This window comes from Mytilus californianus, unplaced genomic scaffold (genome assembly GCF_021869535.1).
Source record: "Mytilus californianus isolate M0D057914Y unplaced genomic scaffold, xbMytCali1.0.p SCAF_8, whole genome shotgun sequence".
NCBI lineage: Eukaryota > Metazoa > Mollusca > Bivalvia > Mytilida > Mytilidae > Mytilus > Mytilus californianus.
The window spans coordinates 68,409,707-68,429,596 of NW_026262734.1; the positions used below are offsets into that span (position 1 = coordinate 68,409,707).

At 30.9% G+C, this 19,890-nt stretch overlaps 1 protein-coding gene and 1 long non-coding RNA gene across 7 annotated transcripts in view; one reads left to right on the plus strand and one right to left on the minus strand.

The window, feature by feature from the left end:
• The window catches only part of LOC127713015 (uncharacterized), a 40,848-nt gene extending 27,164 nt beyond the window's left edge, over nucleotides 1–13,684 (plus strand). The window contains exon 2 of the long non-coding RNA XR_007987362.1: nucleotides 13,443–13,684. This is a non-coding gene — a long non-coding RNA (uncharacterized LOC127713015). The remainder of the gene's footprint in view (nucleotides 1–13,442) is intronic.
• LOC127712999 (small G protein signaling modulator 1-like) overlaps nucleotides 1–19,890 on the minus strand; it is a 361,281-nt gene that overhangs the window by 335,546 nt on the left and 5,845 nt on the right. For all 6 annotated transcript variants that reach the window (XR_007987360.1, XM_052219585.1, XM_052219583.1 and 3 more), the window contains exons 3-4: nucleotides 17,757–17,832; nucleotides 5,905–6,070 (exon numbers count right to left, since the gene is read on the minus strand). Coding sequence is in view for 5 of the 6 variants with exons in the window: in XM_052219585.1 (XP_052075545.1) it covers nucleotides 5,905–6,070; nucleotides 17,757–17,832 (242 nt within the window). In the remaining variant the exon portion in view is untranslated. The remainder of the gene's footprint in view (nucleotides 1–5,904; nucleotides 6,071–17,756; nucleotides 17,833–19,890) is intronic.

Sequence of the window (19,890 nt, forward strand, 5' to 3'; positions counted from 1 at the left end):
AAGGGACATAACCGAAGAACGGTAAAAGTGACGCTACCCAAATTTGAACTTGATCTGAGTTTTGTGGTAATAAGCATTGTGTGTAAGTCTCATAACATTTGGTTAACACAAACTAAAGTTAGAGAACGGCAATTTTCCATTTGTAAAGGGGCATATCTCTAAAACAAGAACGAAAAAAAAATGCCCATCATAATCCAGAAAAGATTTTATCTTTCTGATATGCAAAATGAAATTAACTTTTATATATCTAGTGGATGCCAGGCCTTAAAACTTTCCAAACTGCACAGGTAAGTCTGTACACAGAGTAGTTTTTGAGGTGAAAATACGGCCATATTTGTCCATTTGTTATGATGAACCTTAAGTCAGAGGAGAGGCAGATACAAGGTCCCCCCTTTTTTTCATATCGCAAAATCCTTGTTTTGCTATGGGATCAACCAACCATTTGGATCAAAATTTAACATAAGAGAAGCACAATATAAATATCTTTGAAAGGTAATTGGAATCAATCCACTGCTTTAATAAGAATCTTACAGTTTAAATGCATGTGGAGACAGATAAATCAATGTACTATCAAGTAGTCAGAAGAAAACAATTTACCATATCACTACATACCAGCACTTTATTAAGTCGATGGTATAACAAATACCATTTAGGTCAATGGTCTCTTGTAACACAGGAAGTAGATTTCTATTAAACATTACACTGTGGGTCAGAAAAGAACAATTAATCAAGGTTGCAACTCCCTCAGGGGTATTGACCTCAGACAGTTTTTGCTATCCGAACTAATTAATATAGTAATAAAATTGAGAATGGAAATGGGGAATGTGTCAAAGAGGCAACAACCCGACCATAGAACAGACAACAGCAGAAGGTCACTAACAGGTCTTCAATGCAGCGAGAAATTCCCGCACCCAGAGGCGTCCTTCAGCTGGCCCCTAAACAAATATATATACTAGTTCAGTGATAATGAACGCCATACTAAACTCCAAATTGTACACAAGAAACTAAAATTAAAAATAATACAAGACTAACAAAGGCTAGAGGCTCCTGACTTGGGACAGGCGCAAAAATGCGGCGTGGGTTAAACATGTTTATGAGATCTCAACCCTCCCCCTATACCTCTAGCCAATGTAGAAAAGTAAACGCATAACAATACGCACATTAAAATTCAGTTCAAGAGAAGTCCGAGTCTGATGTCAGAAGATGTAACCAAAAAAAATAAACAAAATGACAATAATACATAAATAACAACAGACTACTAGCAGTTAACTGACATGCCAGCTCCAGACTTCAATTAAACTGATTGAAAGATTATTTCTTCATCATATGAATATCAGGCACAATCCTTCCCGTTAGGGGTTTAGTATCATACCATCATAACATATATGAGAAGAACATAACCTGTGTCATGCCAACAACTGGTTTTTAAATAAATGTGTTTAGTGCCGATGCAAAGACCCTATAAGTGAATCAATATTAACGCCAAATTATGCAATCTTTAATGACCTGACAACAGTATCGTAACTATATCCCTTCTTAATAAGTCTATTTAAAGGTTTTGTTAACTTCAGAGGTGAATACTGACATTTTTGTGCTTTATAAAGAATATTTCCATAAAAAATTGGATGTGAAATACCTGAATGTATAAGAAGTCTGCATGTTGAGCTATATTTACGAATGATGTTCTTATACCGATGATAAAATTTAGTAAATGTTTTTACTAGTTTGTGATATCGAAAACCCAGGTGTAATAATTTTTCAGTAATACATAAATTTCTCTCGTTAAAATCTAAAACATTGTTACATACACGAGCGAATTGTACAAGTTGAGATATATAAACACCGTAAGATGGTGACAAGGGAACGTCACCATCTAAAAATGGATAATTAACGATAGGAAATGAAAAATTATCTCTTTTATCATATATTTTAGTATTAAGCTTTCCATTAATGATATAGATATCAAGATCGAGGAAAGGGCAGTGGTCATTGTTAGTATTAGCTTTATTTAAAGTAAGTTCAACAGGATAAATTTCTTTAGTATACATACTGAAGTCGTCATTATTGAGAGCCAAAATATCATCCAAATATCTAAAAGTATTATTAAATTTGTGTATCAGATGTTGTTTCGATGGGTCTTTGCTGATTTTTGTCATAAATTGTAACTTATAGCAATACAAAAAAAGGTCCGCAATAAGTGGTGCACAGTTAGTCCCCATTGGAATTCCGATAACCTGACGATATACGGAATCTCCAAAGCGAACAAAAATGTTATCTAGTAAAAATTCAAGGGCATATATAGTATCAAAGCATGTCCAATTGACATAGTTTTTTTGTTTATTGCTACTAAAAAATGACCTAAAAGAGTTTGAACATATATATTCACATTCTGACTTTTTAAATGCCCATTTAATTAGGTGTGTGAATTTTTTCTTAATGAGAATGTGAGGCAATGTGGTATATAGGGTAGAAAAATCTGTTTTGGTTCTTATTCATATTTTTGTTTTTCCAAGCTTTTGACCTCATGAGTACCAGATGAAGGTTACTCAAAAAGCATGTGACATACCCACAGAAATCTGTACCATATATTTTTTTCCAATGGTAGAATCCTAGTCACTTAAGCATTATCAACCTTTAAACGATTTGTTGATATTTGAGAACTGAACTTGAATAACAAACTTACAAGAGTCAATGAAGCATGAAATGTAATTCAGAGTAAACTATTCTTGAATGAAAAGTATTCAGTGCCCTTTAATGTATTCTAATATCATGTTATATAACTGTAAATGCTTGTGAGAGTAACTTGTTTTGATGGTAGGTTAATATACTATCAAATATGTATCTTTAAAGTAAGTCATACAAACTTGTATATAATTGCACTCATTATTTACAACTTGATAGGTGAAGTCTGACATAAACATGACTGTGAGTCAGTGAAGCGTGGAATATAGGTCGTCCTGTCACAATGACTTACTTACTTTAGATGGGATGTTGTAATACTCCCTTGATGCAGATGTAACTTTAGTTCTTAAAAGAATTGAATTTAACATAAAAATATTGTACAGTGGTAAGTTTTTGTGAAGGGGTTTATTTTCCCTTATTTCATAAATAAGACAAATCCAGAAAATATTCCCTCACTCTAATTTCATCTTCCAGAAAGAAAAGAGTCAGGAACAAGAAAAACTTGAAAATAAAACCATGCGAAAAAGGTTTGGACTTTAAAATTGATATTTAATTTCTGTTTTACTGTATACCTCATACACCTTATCGCTATTCGTCCGCCATAACTGGACATCACAAAGGTTCCCGTAAAATTTTGACGTCACAATAGAAATTAACTGACACCAAAATGGAAAATTGTTGTATGACGTCAAAAGTTCAACCGGCGCAGATTCTCAGGTCAACCGGTGCAGATTTCCAAATAGCGATAAGGTGTATTCACATAAGATGAATTCCTAGACCTGATAGAAGTTTAAAATCCTGTTTCATGGTATTGCCTTTGAATATGGTTAAAAAAATTGATTAAATCTCCCATGATAGATTTCACCTATGTAATTAATATGAATTAATTGACATATCAGAAACAGGGTTCTAAATACTGTCCTCTTAATTACCCTTCCCTTCAATCAATAGAATTGTGATTGAGTTCTATTTCTGCTGTTAGGTTCAATCGAACATGGTATAGATATGTGCAATAACTGAGGAGACACCTCTTCAATGAGCTTTAATTAATACATCACACCAGCTAACAGCATATTCATTCCATGTTTATCATGAATAAAAGAGATGTGGGATATTTCCGATATATGTCAGTGCGTCATTTCATTTACTTGATTCAGTAGATTCGATTAATCATTGAATTTTAAAAAGAACCAGATATTATTTGATACATATTCAGCAACCAACCACTGGAAAAGTAAAACACTTTGTCTGTATTATTACAAAACTTCTTAACCACTTGTTTTTCTTTGTTTACTTTCTTTCATGACATGTAAATGACTATTTCCTCTGATGCAAGTTCACAAAATCCCCCACCTCAGTCCCTACTCCCTCAAAAAAGATGACAATTAATTATTATGTTTTCCAATGAAAAACCGTCAATCTTATTAAAATTCAAATTTAAAAATAACATCTTAACATTTAGTACTTAGTCTTCTGTCAAATGCTTTCAGTGACTGTTTCCTCCACTTCAAGTCCTGTTTTCCCTATAGCAACTTTATGCTGTTTAAGGTATTAAATGCTTAATTCTTGAGCATTTTTTAGATTTATAAAATTTTCCATTTCTTCTATAACATTATTTTGACCCAGAAAAAAGAACAAAGAAATTTTCAAAACTTGGTAACATTATTAAAATCAACTGGTTGCTGGATTTCTGTCTCAGTACTAGTGACATTCACCCTAAAGTCTTTTTATTAGCACAATACTGACAATACTGTGGGTTCACTATTATTCCTCAGGATACCAATTTTCATGGACTTTATGGGTAAAGCAAAAACTCAAATCTAAATATTCAAAATAATACAATTTTTTCTATAGTTAGATATAAGAAGATGTGGTATGAGTGCCAATGAGACAACTTTCCATCCAAGTCAACATTTATAAAAGTAAACCATTATAGGCTTGTATTCTGACTTTGGCAAATAAACTCATCATAGATACCTGATTAAAAATTTTTCACCAGACGCCTGTTTCATCTACAAAACCATAATATACAATTATAGCCTTTGTGTGAGGTCGATACAAGGATATATTGACCTGAAAGAAGTATATTGACTGAGGACGAAGTCCAAGGTCAATATACTTCTTTGGGTCGATATATCCTGTATTGACCTCATACAAAGGCTATAATTGTTATTTTATTAATTTCCGACGATATTTGTATCAAAATCGTCAGTGTAATATAGTTGATCATTTGATTTTGTTGGAATTTTATAGATATCATATTGTCTCCTAGACAATAACAACATATTAGTTGTCTTTTCATTTTATTTTTTATGGTTTTTTTGTACATCTTATGTATTTAAAGATGTTTTTCTTCAAGTAATCGATCATAAATATAATTTTTTTAAAACTTTTAACAATATCATGAAATTCATTACATGACGTCACAAATTATATCGGTTTTTAGATATTCTAAAAATAACCGTGCAATATGCTTTTTGCTATCCGCCGTTTTCTATCTACCTTCGAAAAAATAGTTTAACATGTGACTATCCCTGAACAAATCAAATTAGTTAAAATATACGAATTAATAATATCATGAAATTTATTACATGACGTCACAAAGTATATCGGATTTTAGATATTCTAAAAGTAACCGTGCAATATCACTTTTGCTATCCGCCATTTTCTATCTACCTTCGAAAATATAGTTTAACATGTGACTATCTCCGAACGAATCAAATTAGATAAAATACACGAATTAATAATATAATAAAATATCTACAAAAATACTAGATTTCTCAATCTACAGAAATTGGTACCCAGGACAATAAAAGAATCATCAGTAATTGGTTTCATCTGTTTCAGCTTAAGTTTCTCATGAAAAAAATAAATAAGTTGATCTGATTAATTTAAAAATGTGAAAGGTCCACTAAGAACATCATGAATATTGATATATATCTCAAATAAAAATCCTGGATTTCAGACCCCCAGATTTTAGACATCCTAATCCAAGCTTATGAATATAACAGATAGAATCTATCTATTCTAAAAGGAGCTTCTATTCATACTTTTATGGGTCCAACATGAAAAAGAAGCACTGTGACTTTCAAACATAATTTGTATAGCTTTTTTTAAAAGGATTTTGAAAGAGTTTCTGAAAAACGAGGGCATCAAACCTGACTGAATCCATCCCCACCCCGTCTTGATCTGTCGTCACTGATGTAAATAAAAAAATCTTACTTGTTTTGTTCTATTGCAGATTCTAGATTTTCAGATACTTTGAGTACATGTGCAGCAGGTTCACAACTTTTGGAGAGTTTCTGCAGTAAAGCTGTTGTAGTACTCAATTTAAATAGACCCAGAGCACGCTTTCTCAGTCCATGGAGCAGACAGGCTTCTACAGCACCTAAAAGAGAAAAGTGTAGGAATAAAATAATTGGTATGAAACTGTGTTTTTTTAAGAACAAATTTGTCTTGTGAATTTGCAGTCATTTCCATTCGGTACATTGCACTAAATCATAAGAGAACAAATTTTTACCATTTATCCATATTGACTATAAAAATAAGGAGATGTGGTACAACATTTATCCACTCTTTTAATTGATAGTTGAATATTCAAATTCTTAAATGCTCAGTTACATCACATTTCAAAATTTGAAAATATAACTATGTAGAGAAGATATTTTTAAGATTGAAATCAACAGGGAATTGTGATAAAATCTATTACAATTTTTTTCAAAATTGATGATCCAAGTGTTCCTGATAATGTTTAAAATCCAGAAATGTGCATCTAACACAGTGAGATAATGTTTTACTTTAACATGTTTAATTTGATCGCTGGGCACTCTGGCTTCCTCCACAAATAAAAACTGACTGCCACGAAATAGCACAATAGTGCTGAATGTGGCATTAAACACCAATCAATCAATACTTTGATAGCAAACAGTTTTGAAGTTCTCTCTCTTCAATTCAAATACATTTTTTTTTGTTTTTAGAATTAATATTTTTTCGTTTATTGTTTATAAAATTACCTTTTATTTATGGAAAAAAGTAAAATGAGCATTTATCAAAAAAAATAAATAAATAAATTAATTAATCATTAGGTTTCAAATTCATGATTTAATGACTCAATTGCACAAGGAATCAATGTCTGATGGAATAAGTTTCTGAATCCAGATATCATTTAATATAATTCATTTAAATATATTCAAATTCAACAAATATTTACTTTCAAGCAACCATCATGATGAAGATCTGCAGTTAAAGCATTGTTTCTCTAAATTATTGATTATTTCTTAAGTATTCAAAGACATTTTTTGTCCCCTGTATTCAGCCCAATTATTATCCAATCAATTGATTATGCTATTTAATTTTAATCTTTACCAGACTTCATTGTTGGTTGCAATTGCTGTCTACCATTATTGCTTTTACTTACCGGGTAATTCTATTTGCTTTGATCAGTCTGTTAGGTTACTCTAGTGAGTTTCACATTTTGTTATCACCGGGAGGGATCTTTATGGCATATTTAAATGGAATGGGTTAAGCCTTGTACATTGTTTTGGTAGGTAGTTTTCACATGGATTTTGATTTATGAGAATTAAGGTATATACATTGGCAATCATACATCTTTTTTTATATTTATGATCAGTCAACCATGACAACTAAGAAAGAAAGCATACATCCTTCCTTAACTTTAGTCAAAGTCTTTGTAGTGATCAGTCAACCATGACTCTTATTCTAGATACTAGTGCAATAAAGAATTTGTTAATGTTTAAAAAAAAATAAAGGGAGAATGTGTCTATGGGCCACAGATGCCACCACTTGTAAATCATGTAAATATGCATGAGTCAACTTCCACATACAGATGTAGGATTCACTTAGTTAAGACCGTTTTGTGATTATAAGCATTGTGTATAAGTTTCATAACATTTGGTTGAGGCAAACTAAAGTTAGAGAACGGAAACGAAAAATTCAGCAAATGTTTATAAAGTGGCATAACTCATGAACGGCAAAAGTGACTCCACCCAATTTCGAACTTGATCTGTGTTTTGTGGTAATAAGCATTGTGTACAAGTTTTATTACATTTGGTTGATAAAAAAGACTCTTTTTAAAATGATCAAAATAAAAAAATTTCATGATAATTTAATTAATTTAAGTAAACCGCAACTAAAACCTTCCTTTTACATTTCCTTGAAAAAACAAAAATCCTCCTCAGAGTAGCTGATGTAATAATACGAATGACCTCTAAGTACTCTTGTGATAATTACCATTTCTAATTTCTAAAATAGTAGTTGATCTTTTAGAGTGCATGATGACCTTTCCAAGTTATTTATGTACAAATGTACTCTAAAAGTATAAGTTATCATCTATTATTCAGAAACACCCACAACAAATACATATATATCCATAAAGATATATTACAAATTAAGTCTAAAAACCAATACCTAACATACGCAAAAACCAAAAACAGAAACAGTGCTCCCAAAGCCTTGTCAGCAATACAATCAAAGCTACATGAAAATTGACTAAGAAGATTTAGATGACAATAATCTTGGTTTGACGCAACCAGGAACCAATCTCCAGAGACAATAGATATTAGTTTCTGGGTAAATTTATTAACCATTTCCCCAAGAATAATTTCTTGATTAAGGAAAATTGTATATGTCATGAACCTTAAACATTTAAGAGTTTTCTGTTGTTAGACTGTTTTATGATTTCTCAAGTGACAATGACTAATGGTATGTTATGTCAAAGTCTCCAAATAAATAAAGGGAATTATGGAAAAATCAATTCTATCAATTTGAAATTTGAATCTGTTCCGCGTACATCAAAAAGCAGATATAGAGTTTAATATCTAATTTGCATCCTGAAGACAATGAAGTCTCAGGACTTAGAACAATTTCATAGTTACTAGACTTGTGATTTAAATGATAACAGTCTTAACTTTTTTTAATTGCTCTAGATCTTCTGAAATCAAAATTGGATAATTTGAAGAAAAGTTAAAATAATCCACCTGAGTGATTTTGATTTCAATAAGTAAATATTTTTCATATAAATCTTGACCAGTTGCATGTAAATATGGGATGAAGGTGTTTTCATTATCAAAACAGCTTTTATATGTATAGTTCCCATGTTGCACATAATGTTAACCATATAGAAATAAGAAGATGTGGTATGATTGGCAACTTTCCACCAGAGAACAAATGATGTAAAAGTATCCAACTATAGGTCAATGTACAGCCTTCAACCATGAGCAAAACCCATACCTAATTGCAATCAAGCAATAAAAGGCCCCAAAATGACACACATAATACAATTCAAACAAGATAAACTAACAGTCTGATTAATGTACAAAACAATAAACAGAAAACAAATATAACGTCAACTCTGCAGCCTACTGTACATGTGTATAAATGATTTTGCTGGTTTAATGAGCAGTTGTTGTATGCTGCATTCAAACTAATTCCTATATTATAATTAAAAAAATGGTCGAACTAAAAGTTATTGTCTTTATTTCAAAAAACACCCATTATATCTTTTTTTCTAAATTCTATGTGTATATATACATCTGAATGGATATGTAGACCAATATTTCATGATTTGTAACTCCATGGAACCAAAATACAATTTTGCATTTCCTATTCATTTACCTGATCAATACTAATACCAGATATGAATGGATACCCTAGTGAAATGGAGAAAGCCACAGATGTAATCACTTAAACACTTCCAGCACCACATTGCACAATACATCATTATTGTCACAATGACGTGAGTGCGATATAAAATCAATCTATATATTCTCCCAATAATATGAATATGTTATCGCCTGGACCGTCTGCTGAGAGCAATCAGAATTATATTCTATGAAATAAAAGGATAAAGATATTAAAGATATCCGATTTTTACAGAGGATGACCTTGAGGTCACTCCGATGTATTGCCATCGCCTAAATTTCCATTATGCAAATTAGTTTTGGGATTTCAACCGATCTATAAAAATTATAGATCCGCGGTCATTACAAGGGAAAAAAGTGCATTTGTATACCTGCGATTCCGTTCTCCGTTCGTACGATGTTTCATCAAAAAATGGAATCATTTCAGTTGTTGATTTAGTACTGAAAATTTGACTGAATTATCTCCTTATTAAATACGGTTTTATATGTTTAATAGGTGTTTAAGAAAGAGGTCAGGTGCTCATGTTCATTCATAAAATTATCGTTCATTCATGAATTTATCGTAAAATCAAAATCACTACACAGGTCACACAGGTTGTCAAAAGATTACCTGTATAGTATCTAAAAATAGACAAACTTAACTGACTCCCCTTACTGTAGTGTGTGATAACATTTTGTGAGGGAATTCGATGTTTGCTATACCACTGTTCATTTCAACGCACTTTATGACGATACCACTTTATCAATATGAATGAAATTTTTTGCAGTGTTTTAAGAAATAATTTTACTTTAAAATCGCGTATCATTTGTGAACTATTAAATGTTTTACAAGGACGAATTTTCTGTATAAAGTCAATAATTGTGTGAACTTTTGAAGCCCAAACTTTTTATAGCCTTAAATACGCTAATGAAAGATCCGAAAACTATACCCATACAGAACGACATGTTTTCGAAATTGTAGCAAAACTTTTGGTTGACAAATTTTAATTCGTTATTGCATAAATATTAACTTGAAATATCTGTCATTTTCTCCCTACCCAGTTTACCTCTATTACTCATTATGATGTGGACTTGACATTGTTATTGAATCTTATGCAATTTGATTGGATTAAGTTATTATTAGATTACCTTCAAACTGTTCATGCTTTTTCGTACGAGTATATTGATTAAATCAGAGCGTGCATGAATGTGTACAGAAAATTAAATGACCTGCAAACTGGACACTGGACCAGTCCATATTACGTTTTATCAATGAATAGATTTTTTTTTATATCCCAAATAACAGGGCCCATAAAGGGCATAAAATCAGATACAATTGATTTACATAATTGGTAACAACAACAATAATAGCGGCATATAAATAGATATTTAGTATATAAGCATTGGTCAGAATCAGATGAACGAAACTTAAGGTATGAAAGGTAACAATTGCCACTTTTTATCTTTTCACATAATTTTCCACATACACATTAGATAAATTATTTTTGATAGCCTATTGCGGAGAAAAAAGAGAAAGTTTACTGTATTAACGTTCTATTCCATTAAATACGCCATTTTTCGAAGATAAATGCAGAAAAACATTAATGAACGGCTACGCCAGGTAAAATTGTTGTTTATCCTAAAAAAAAATACAATTTTCAGTTTCATTAGAATATTATAATAATAATAAATCCCAAATTTATGTAGTCATTAGATAAAGTCCTTATATGTCCGATCTGCCTATTTTTGGACATCAAAAGACAATACGATCGTTTTAAGGTCAATTTCGTCTACCTCACACAATCTTGTTAGGCACTATAATGAAATGGACCTGAAATTTATTTCACATGTTTCCTGAAAATTGATAAATATCAAAGCAACATAGAGCTGTTTGTTCTGTTTAATTTAATGTCATGTTTGTTTGTGATGACCCCCCTTTTCGGGATTGCATCAGAATTATAGTTATCTCGTATCGCATGAGGATGACACATGTCAACTGAGCAATTATGTTTGGGACTTAGTTTTAAGAAATGATGTCAAAGTAACATTATGAAAATATTTTTAGTAAGCTGAAATATATATTTATTTTTTACATGTTTATGTCTTGTAAGATATTTTATTTCTGTCCCGTTTTTCAACATTTGCGTCTGGAAAGTTGAAATGTTTTAACTGAATGGTTAATTTAAATTAATTATGAAAATGGTTAAAATTAAATCAATAAAGGAAGTTATTGCCCAGTTACAAACACTACCAGGGGATAATCCATAATGATTTTTTTTTCAGTTATATGTTTCAGCACATGTATAATTAACCCCAACTTTAGCCTGGTAAACTTGTTGTCTCCTTGTAAAATATAAAACATATTTAAAATGATTTCCTGCTAAAGTCTTATATTGATATAAAGTTAAAACCGTCTTGCTTCTCACTAGTCAACACTCCTGTCCTGTCAGGTTTAATTCTTATATATATGGATGAAAAATAAAAGTCCACAAAACATTAACATGGCAGCAATTGCTTTTACAGCCTTTAAGACTTTGACTTTTTTTTTACAGAAGAGTGTCCACCATGCACTTGCATTACACTATAATAATAGTAGAATAGTATGATATACAAAAAGATGAAAATTATATATACATGCAACCGTAATATTAATATAATATATAACAACAAACCAGTGTATTCTCTGGAACTATTATTATATTAGTATAATAGTCTAAGGTATACTGATTTGTATCACTACAATATAATAGTTATTACGGTGAGGTTGAATTTCCTGTCATTTATTCATCATCCAAGCACGAACTTGTATAAGAAAAAAAAATCTCTGTAAATTAACCTCAGTTTCATGTATAGAGATGTGATCTGTTTCTGTGACATGTGCTTTTGACCATCCACAAGAACCTGCGGTCATCCGATGTTCAGTACTTCAGTACTTTGATTGAAGACTGCATTTTCAGGGGTTTTGTATTTCAAGGAGAATTATTCAATTAGATAAGGAAGTAATATCTATTAATCCTTAAAATGATGTATGTAATGCTTGAATGTTCTGAAGGACATTATAACATCAAACAGAAACTTAATGAATTTGTTTGATCAAAGCCCTTCTGTGGATTATCCTTCCACAGAATCAAAGGTCACACAGGTATCAAAAAAATAAGAAGAGGGTCTAATTTTGTTAATTTTTAACAAAATGTCCAAAAAAAAAGTTGGTTTTAAAATTACATAAACCCCTTAAACATGTTAAAAACTTGTTCTGGGTCCCCAAATGAAGACACAACCAAACATTTGAAAAGCAAGTAGTTTATGATTATTTCAAATACATGAAAATTAACTTAAGATTTTATAAACTGAAACTAGGTAAAATGATAACAAGTAAAACCATCTATGGTATTCATTTTCTTAGGTATAAATAATTCAACTTTATTGATATGCGTTTATGGTAATCAGGAAAAAAATCTACATTTAGTAAGGGACTATGGTGACAAAAATATTAAAGTCAGCTGAATTCCCAAAACTTTCATGCATGTTACAATTTTCAGTGGCATTTGAGATCATTAGATGATATTTTTTCCAAGTTTGTAAAAAGAGAAATTGACTGATCAATGTTAAATTACAAGTTTGTAGACAATATAAATAAAGGGACAATCTAACATCAACAAAACACTTGAAACATGTCATAACCAAATCTTGAGGTTGGAAATGTGATGTCAAGAATAGGATTGTGGGTGGTTTGAATGATGTTTGTTTCTGACAGAAACCTGATTGGGTTTCTGATAGTACACAATAATCTACGTAAACATTCAACAATTTCTGGTACATGTCCCTCATAAGATTCTAAATAAACTCCAGACGTCCAAAGTTGATTGAATACCATACTGAGTTAGTTTGTTTGAACAAAACATGGTAACAGTACATTCTTGAATTATTTCTACAAAAAGAGCTACCAATGGGTTATCAAAAGAAAGATACAAATGCCATATTGAATACATGTAGTTATTCTTTGGGTTTTCCCCAAAAATAATTAAGGGTAAAGGAAAATAAACATTTTTTATGCAATTACAAATTTATATTTCAAATTTCAATAAATTGCTTCGCTGAGCGCAGCTGGATACGACTGCAGAGGTCCAACCCTGAACAGTTGGGGCAAAAATGGACGCAATATTCGCGCTTGATACAGGTCTGAATTTGGATTGTAATTAAATATTTGACACATAAAAGGTTTCTGATACAGAATAACTGTAGTCAAAGAACTTAGAATTGGTTATATGATTTGAATTTATATTCAATTTTTTGTTTTTGTGCAATACACTTTGCTGTTGCAAATTGACCCCCCTCCCCCCACAAAAAAAAAAAAAAAAAATTACCCCCCCTCTTTTTTTTGCTTTTGTGCATATACTATACTGTTACATATTATCCCCCCCCCCCCCCCCCCCCCAATTTCTTTTTAATTTCTGATTAATTTCTTTTTAATTTCTGAAATCTGAAATGAGATGTATTTGAATTACCTCCCTTACACTGCTTTAAATTATGTTTTGTACTAAAGTATTTGTCCATTAACCAGGACACCCTTGTTTTCCCCCTTTTTTTGCCACTAATTCCTAAACAGTTTGAGCATAACCCCTCAAAGCAAATCCTAACCATCCATTTGTGGTATGGAAACTTGTGGTATAATTTCAGAGATTCATACACTGTTCCACAAGTTATTGTCTGGAAACTAGAAAAATGCTTATTTTTGGCCCCTTATTCCTAAACTGTTGGTACTATAACCCCCAAAATCAATCCCAACCTTCCTTTTGTGGTATTGAACCTTAAGGTAAAATTTCATAGAGATCCATTCACTTGAACTAAAGTTATTGTGCGAAAACCAATGTGTCTTTGGCCGACGACGACGACGCCAACGTCATACCAATATACAATTTTTGCGGTCGTATAAAAATACTGCTTTCAGGTGAGGAGAGATAAAAATGTTATGAGTTTGGAGAAGCTACTATGTATAGTACAGGATTTATTTTATAACTATATATTCTAGGTGGATTTAGATTTTTTATATTCTCAACATTCTATTTTTATAACATTGAATGAACTTCAACAATCTGTGATAAAAGTGGCACTATTAGTCCCCATCAGAATACCAATTATTTGACAGTTTACCTCCAAAACTAACATTAATATCAAGCATCAAACAAAAATCTAATTGTTTTTATCATATTCTTGCATGCCTGTTTAGTGCATTTTTGCAAGGTTTTTAACTCAAAAATTACACAAGTCAGAAGTAACGGTTGTCTCAAATATTGTCTTTCAGTATATATTTTTTTATGTTGTGTTATCGTCTTTAATTAGGCAATAAGTCTTTTTGAATTTTCTCATACAGTTTTTACACCGAGCATTATTTAATACAGAAATATGGTGATGTGGTATGATTGCCAATGAGTCAATTACATTGTGTATCCACCAGAGTCCAAATGATGTGGATGTAAAATAGCTTATTCTACATTTTACATTTTTTGCATATTGTTGAAGGCTGAATAGAAGCGTTCCCTGTTAACCACATGTACAAGGCAAACAGCCCAAGCCTATTCAAATATCATAAGAGTGTAAAAATTCAATTTATTAAATTATTTAATTTTTCTATTAAGAGATAGGCTTTTTGGCAAAAGTATCTCATGAAGGTTGGTACATCGACCTGAAGATATATTCATAATAGTGAAGGTACATGTATTTACTTTCATATCCCTTTGGTCTTGGTATATACATGTACAGTACACATACGGTGTTTCAGTTAAAATCATTCTTAGTGGTGAAAAGTAAAATAACAGAAATACCGATCTCTAAGGAAAAATAAAAATGGAAAGTCTTTTATCAAATGGCAAAATCAAAAGCCCAAACACATCAAACAAATGGAAAACAACTGTCATATTCCTGATTTGGTACAGGCATTTCCTCATATAGAAAATGTTGGATGAAACCTGGTTTTATAGCTAGCTAAACTTCTCACTGGTATGACAGTTCCATAGAATTCCATCAAATTGACGACAATGTGTGAGCAAAACAAACAGACGTTATAGGTAAAAATGTCAAAAATTGGGGTACAGCAGTCAATATTGTGTTATAATCTTAATCACTATAAAAACAAATAACTATTTCAACAAAGAAAAACAAAATGGCATATAGACTCTCTGTAGACAAAGTATAAAAGAAGAAATGAAAGACAAGAATAAAGAATTTTCACTGTAAAAATACTTCTCAGTATATTTTGTAGACATATCCAGAAAGGGAAGTTCCCAAACAAATCTTAAAATGGAACAACAACTTATTCACCCAAAACAAATTATTCAGTAGTTGAAGCAATGAACAAGTTGGTAAATCAATGCTTTTCTTGTATATCAAATCCATAATGGTAATTTGTCATGCTAACAACTTAGAAACATGCAAATATATATATAGTCACTATTACAAAGGCTTTACATTACAAAAATAGCTTATTACATGAATAATTAAAAGTATCATTTATTGAGTTTTTGAAAGTGCAATGAAGCATGAAAATTCAAATTTTAACAAATTGTCATCAGAACAATTAGAAGTCACTACTCTAACAGAAACTGAAATGTGTGTTACAGTGTAAGGTTTAGAAAGAACCTAGTCTATTAAATTTTTTTTTTAAAGTACTCTAGCTCCTATTAAACAAGTTCTAGACTTTCATTTAAATCCTACAATGTTCTAAAACTTTATTTAAATCCTACAATGTTCTAAAACTTTATTTAAATCCTACTATGTACTTGAGCTTCATTTAAATCCTACTATGTAATAGACCTACATTTAAATGCTACTATGTACTTGAGCTTCATTTAAATGCTACTATATACTTGAGCTTCATTTAAATCCTATATGTACCAAAACTTCATTTAAATCCTACTATGTTCTCAAACTTCATTTAAATGCTACTATGTACTTGAGCTTCATTTAAATCCTACTATGTAATAGACCTTCATTTAAATGCTACTATGTACTTGAGCTTCATTTAAATGCTACTATGTTCTAAAACTTCATTTAAATCCTACTATGTACTAGACCTTCATTTAAATCCTACTACATGTATGTACCAAAACTTCATTTAAATCCTACTATGTACCAAAACTTCATTTAAATCCTACTATGTACTTGCCCTTCATTTAAATCCTACTATGTACCAAAACTTCATTTAAATCCTACTATGTACCAAAACTTCATTTAAATCCTACTATGTACTAGACCGTCATTTAAATCCAACTATTTATTGGACCTTCATTTCAATCCTACAGCTTCCTTGAACTACCAACTCTCTCATATTTTTATACTTAAGTAACATGAATATGGCGAAATTCTCTCGTGCCACCTGGTATAAGTATATATTGTAAAACCAGCACGATATTAATTTTTAAATTTATTCATTGTGAAAAAGCCATTTCTTTTAAAAAATTACTCATGGGGGCTTGAATTTATATTAATTTTACCACTGGTTAACCCGTTATGATAAATTTTTTACCATGAGCGAAGATGTAAATATTGTGTGTGTTTCTGTTGGAAAAGAAGGACTTAATCATTGTTGCATTAATCATACAAAACATATTATTAATATTGAATAAATACAACATCACATGCCGTTTTGTGAGTTGATACATGTATTTTTATGATACTTCATGTACTTGGAAGATATAATTTTTGTATTCAGGTAAATTAATCAATGAGTGATCAATTTCTCTTAGAAGAAAAGGTCCCACTGAATAAACTACACAGAGAACAATAGCTATTGTATTTATTCAATGGGACAATAGAATTGACAAAAGTTTAAATACCTTGACCAAGAGGAGATGACTCTGCAGAAAAGTTTTATTTGGTTCGCAATATATCTTACTCTTTTTTAAATAAATGGCCTTTAAACAAATTCATATAATAGTTTGTTTATAATGTTTCCATGTTTTGAAGACTTAAACATTCATCCAATAAAAGCGCTGTTTCTTTGCTTTTTGTGTTTTTCCTATGCACATACTGATTTTGTGTCATGGATGGATACTATTTGCCTGTAAAATGCTTGTCTTACGTCGCAGTCTTCACCTATGTCATTTACACCAATTCACCTCAGTAATTTATTCAGGGGTATGCTTGGAACAGCCAAAACAAATCATGATGTTGCTGATCAGATGACATACAATATATTAGTATTTTACAATGGGTGGTTGCAAAGTGTTTGAAGAACGTCATATCATGATTCCTGTTCATCCATGCCCTTGTACAACCTCCTGAGAAATATTAAAATATTTAATCTTATAGAAGTGGAGAAATTTGCTAGACTATTGTGTTTACAATTAGATCAAAGTGGCTTTCTAAATATGCATGAAATTTGCCACTACATGTAAAGCAAACAACAATCAACAAATCTGACAAATCATGATTACTTACCAGAAAGTGAGGTAATACTACTGCTTTCCTCATGGACAAACTTCCGCGTTACTGCTTCTTCCATTATCTGCTTTACCTGAAATTATCAAAATATTATACATGTTATATCTCAGAATTAAAGTCATATATATGAATCTTCAAATTCAAAAAAAAAAAGACGAGTATGTTTTATATACTTGAATGGCTAAGTTTTACTATAAAACAAGTGTACATGGACTTTTTTGTAAAAGAAAATCATTTATCTTATAAAAATCTTCAGAAATGTACTGCATTTTGAATTATTGTCCTCTGGTACTCTAATTTGGTGATACATATACCTTTTCCATATGCAGTGACCTTAACCTAGAGACCTCTTGATAAAACTTCAGCAACTGCACAGCGTAAGTGTAAGGAATAAAACCATTATCAAAAGAATGTAAACAAACTTGCACTGGAAGGTAAATAGTGTAAAATTGATTCGGAAAGAACAATTCGTACATCAAATCATTTAACAACTGTAATGGCAATGTTCAATTAACAAATGGAAACTCACGGAAAATATAAAAAAAAATTAATATTGCTCTATCAACATGATCAACTGACTTATTTTTCACATTCTCCATGATTCTGTGTTAATTGTTTATCAATGTCACAATCTGGTAAACTTTGGCAACAAACTTGAAGAATAACTAGAAGCTACAGTTTGCAAAGAACACTGACTGAATGAAATATTTTTTTATGATTATGCATTATGGGTTCGTAATAAATGTACAAAAAAAAGGGCTTAGAGGACTTAGTTTAGTATATATGCATGCGTTTGTTCAATAATTTCTGTAACATTATAATTACAAGAAACTCGTTGCATATATGACTTCAAGAATGATCATAGATATACTAATAGTCACTTTAAAATATATATGTAATAAACAAAATAAATTTTACTTAAATACAAACTGTACAAAGAACATCTTCATGTAAATCATTATCTTGCATTATATTATAACCATTTAATACTCAATATAAACAAGGAGATGTTGCATGATTGCCAATAACTGGTAGACAATCCACCAGAGACCTAAGAAGAAGGACATTGAACAACTATAGGTCACTATACAGCCTTGAACAAAAGTCATACCATATAGTTAGTATTAAGCTATAAATGGCTATTTCATGACAAAAATACATAGCCATATACGAATAAATGAGACAATGGTCTAGTTTTGGGACCAGGAAGCCTAGAAGGTAAACTGATAAAAGTAAATGACATCAAAATATACCACTTAAAGTACTAAGTAAGCTAATAATAATTTAAATCATCAGTAAAACATTTCTAAAGGGATGCAAGAATCCCTAAATATATGTAATCAGTTATTTCAATTAGGGTCTTCTGGGAGTTTGAATTGATGTGTTTACAAATTTTCTCATTAATTGCTCAAGAGAAGATGACTACTGACAAGTTGAGCTTCTCATTACCTAAAATTTTAAAACATTCTGCCATGTTACGTTTCAGATGAGAAGATTACCTCTGGTAACAATATTATTTATACGATAAGAATGAAATGAAAATAATTTGTGAAGAACCTTTAATTGAAGACAAGTCTTGTAGTTTCAGAAAAAAAATTGAAAAATTGACTTTTCTTCAATAGGAATTAATGATATATCTATAGGCCACTAATGCCACCATGTTAGTCACCAGGTCATTTGTAGGAAGTTAATTTCAATATTGGCTAATCAGAATCAAAGATTGTCTCTAGAGGCCAAGTTTCTTGCCCAATCAGAAGTATAATACAGGCAAAAGATACCAAAAGGACATTCAAACTCATAAGTCAAAAACAAACTGACCATCCTATGTCAAATAACAATAAATGAGTAACTGACTTGATTTCAGAGGAAGACCTTCTCTACATTATACATGCTACGTTTGGTTAAAATTCAACTTTATAAGTACTTTATTTGGCCTTTTAACTTTTTTGATATGGGCATCACTGGTGAATATTTGGTAGAGGAAACGCTTCCGGCGAACAAAATTATTTATAAGCCTGGTATCTTTGGTTAATTTTGTTTTGGAAATGTAGTTTCAGAGATTAGTAACTGGACATTTAAAGCAACCAACAATCAATCAATCATCAGAGATTGAGAGATGAAAAAGTAAATT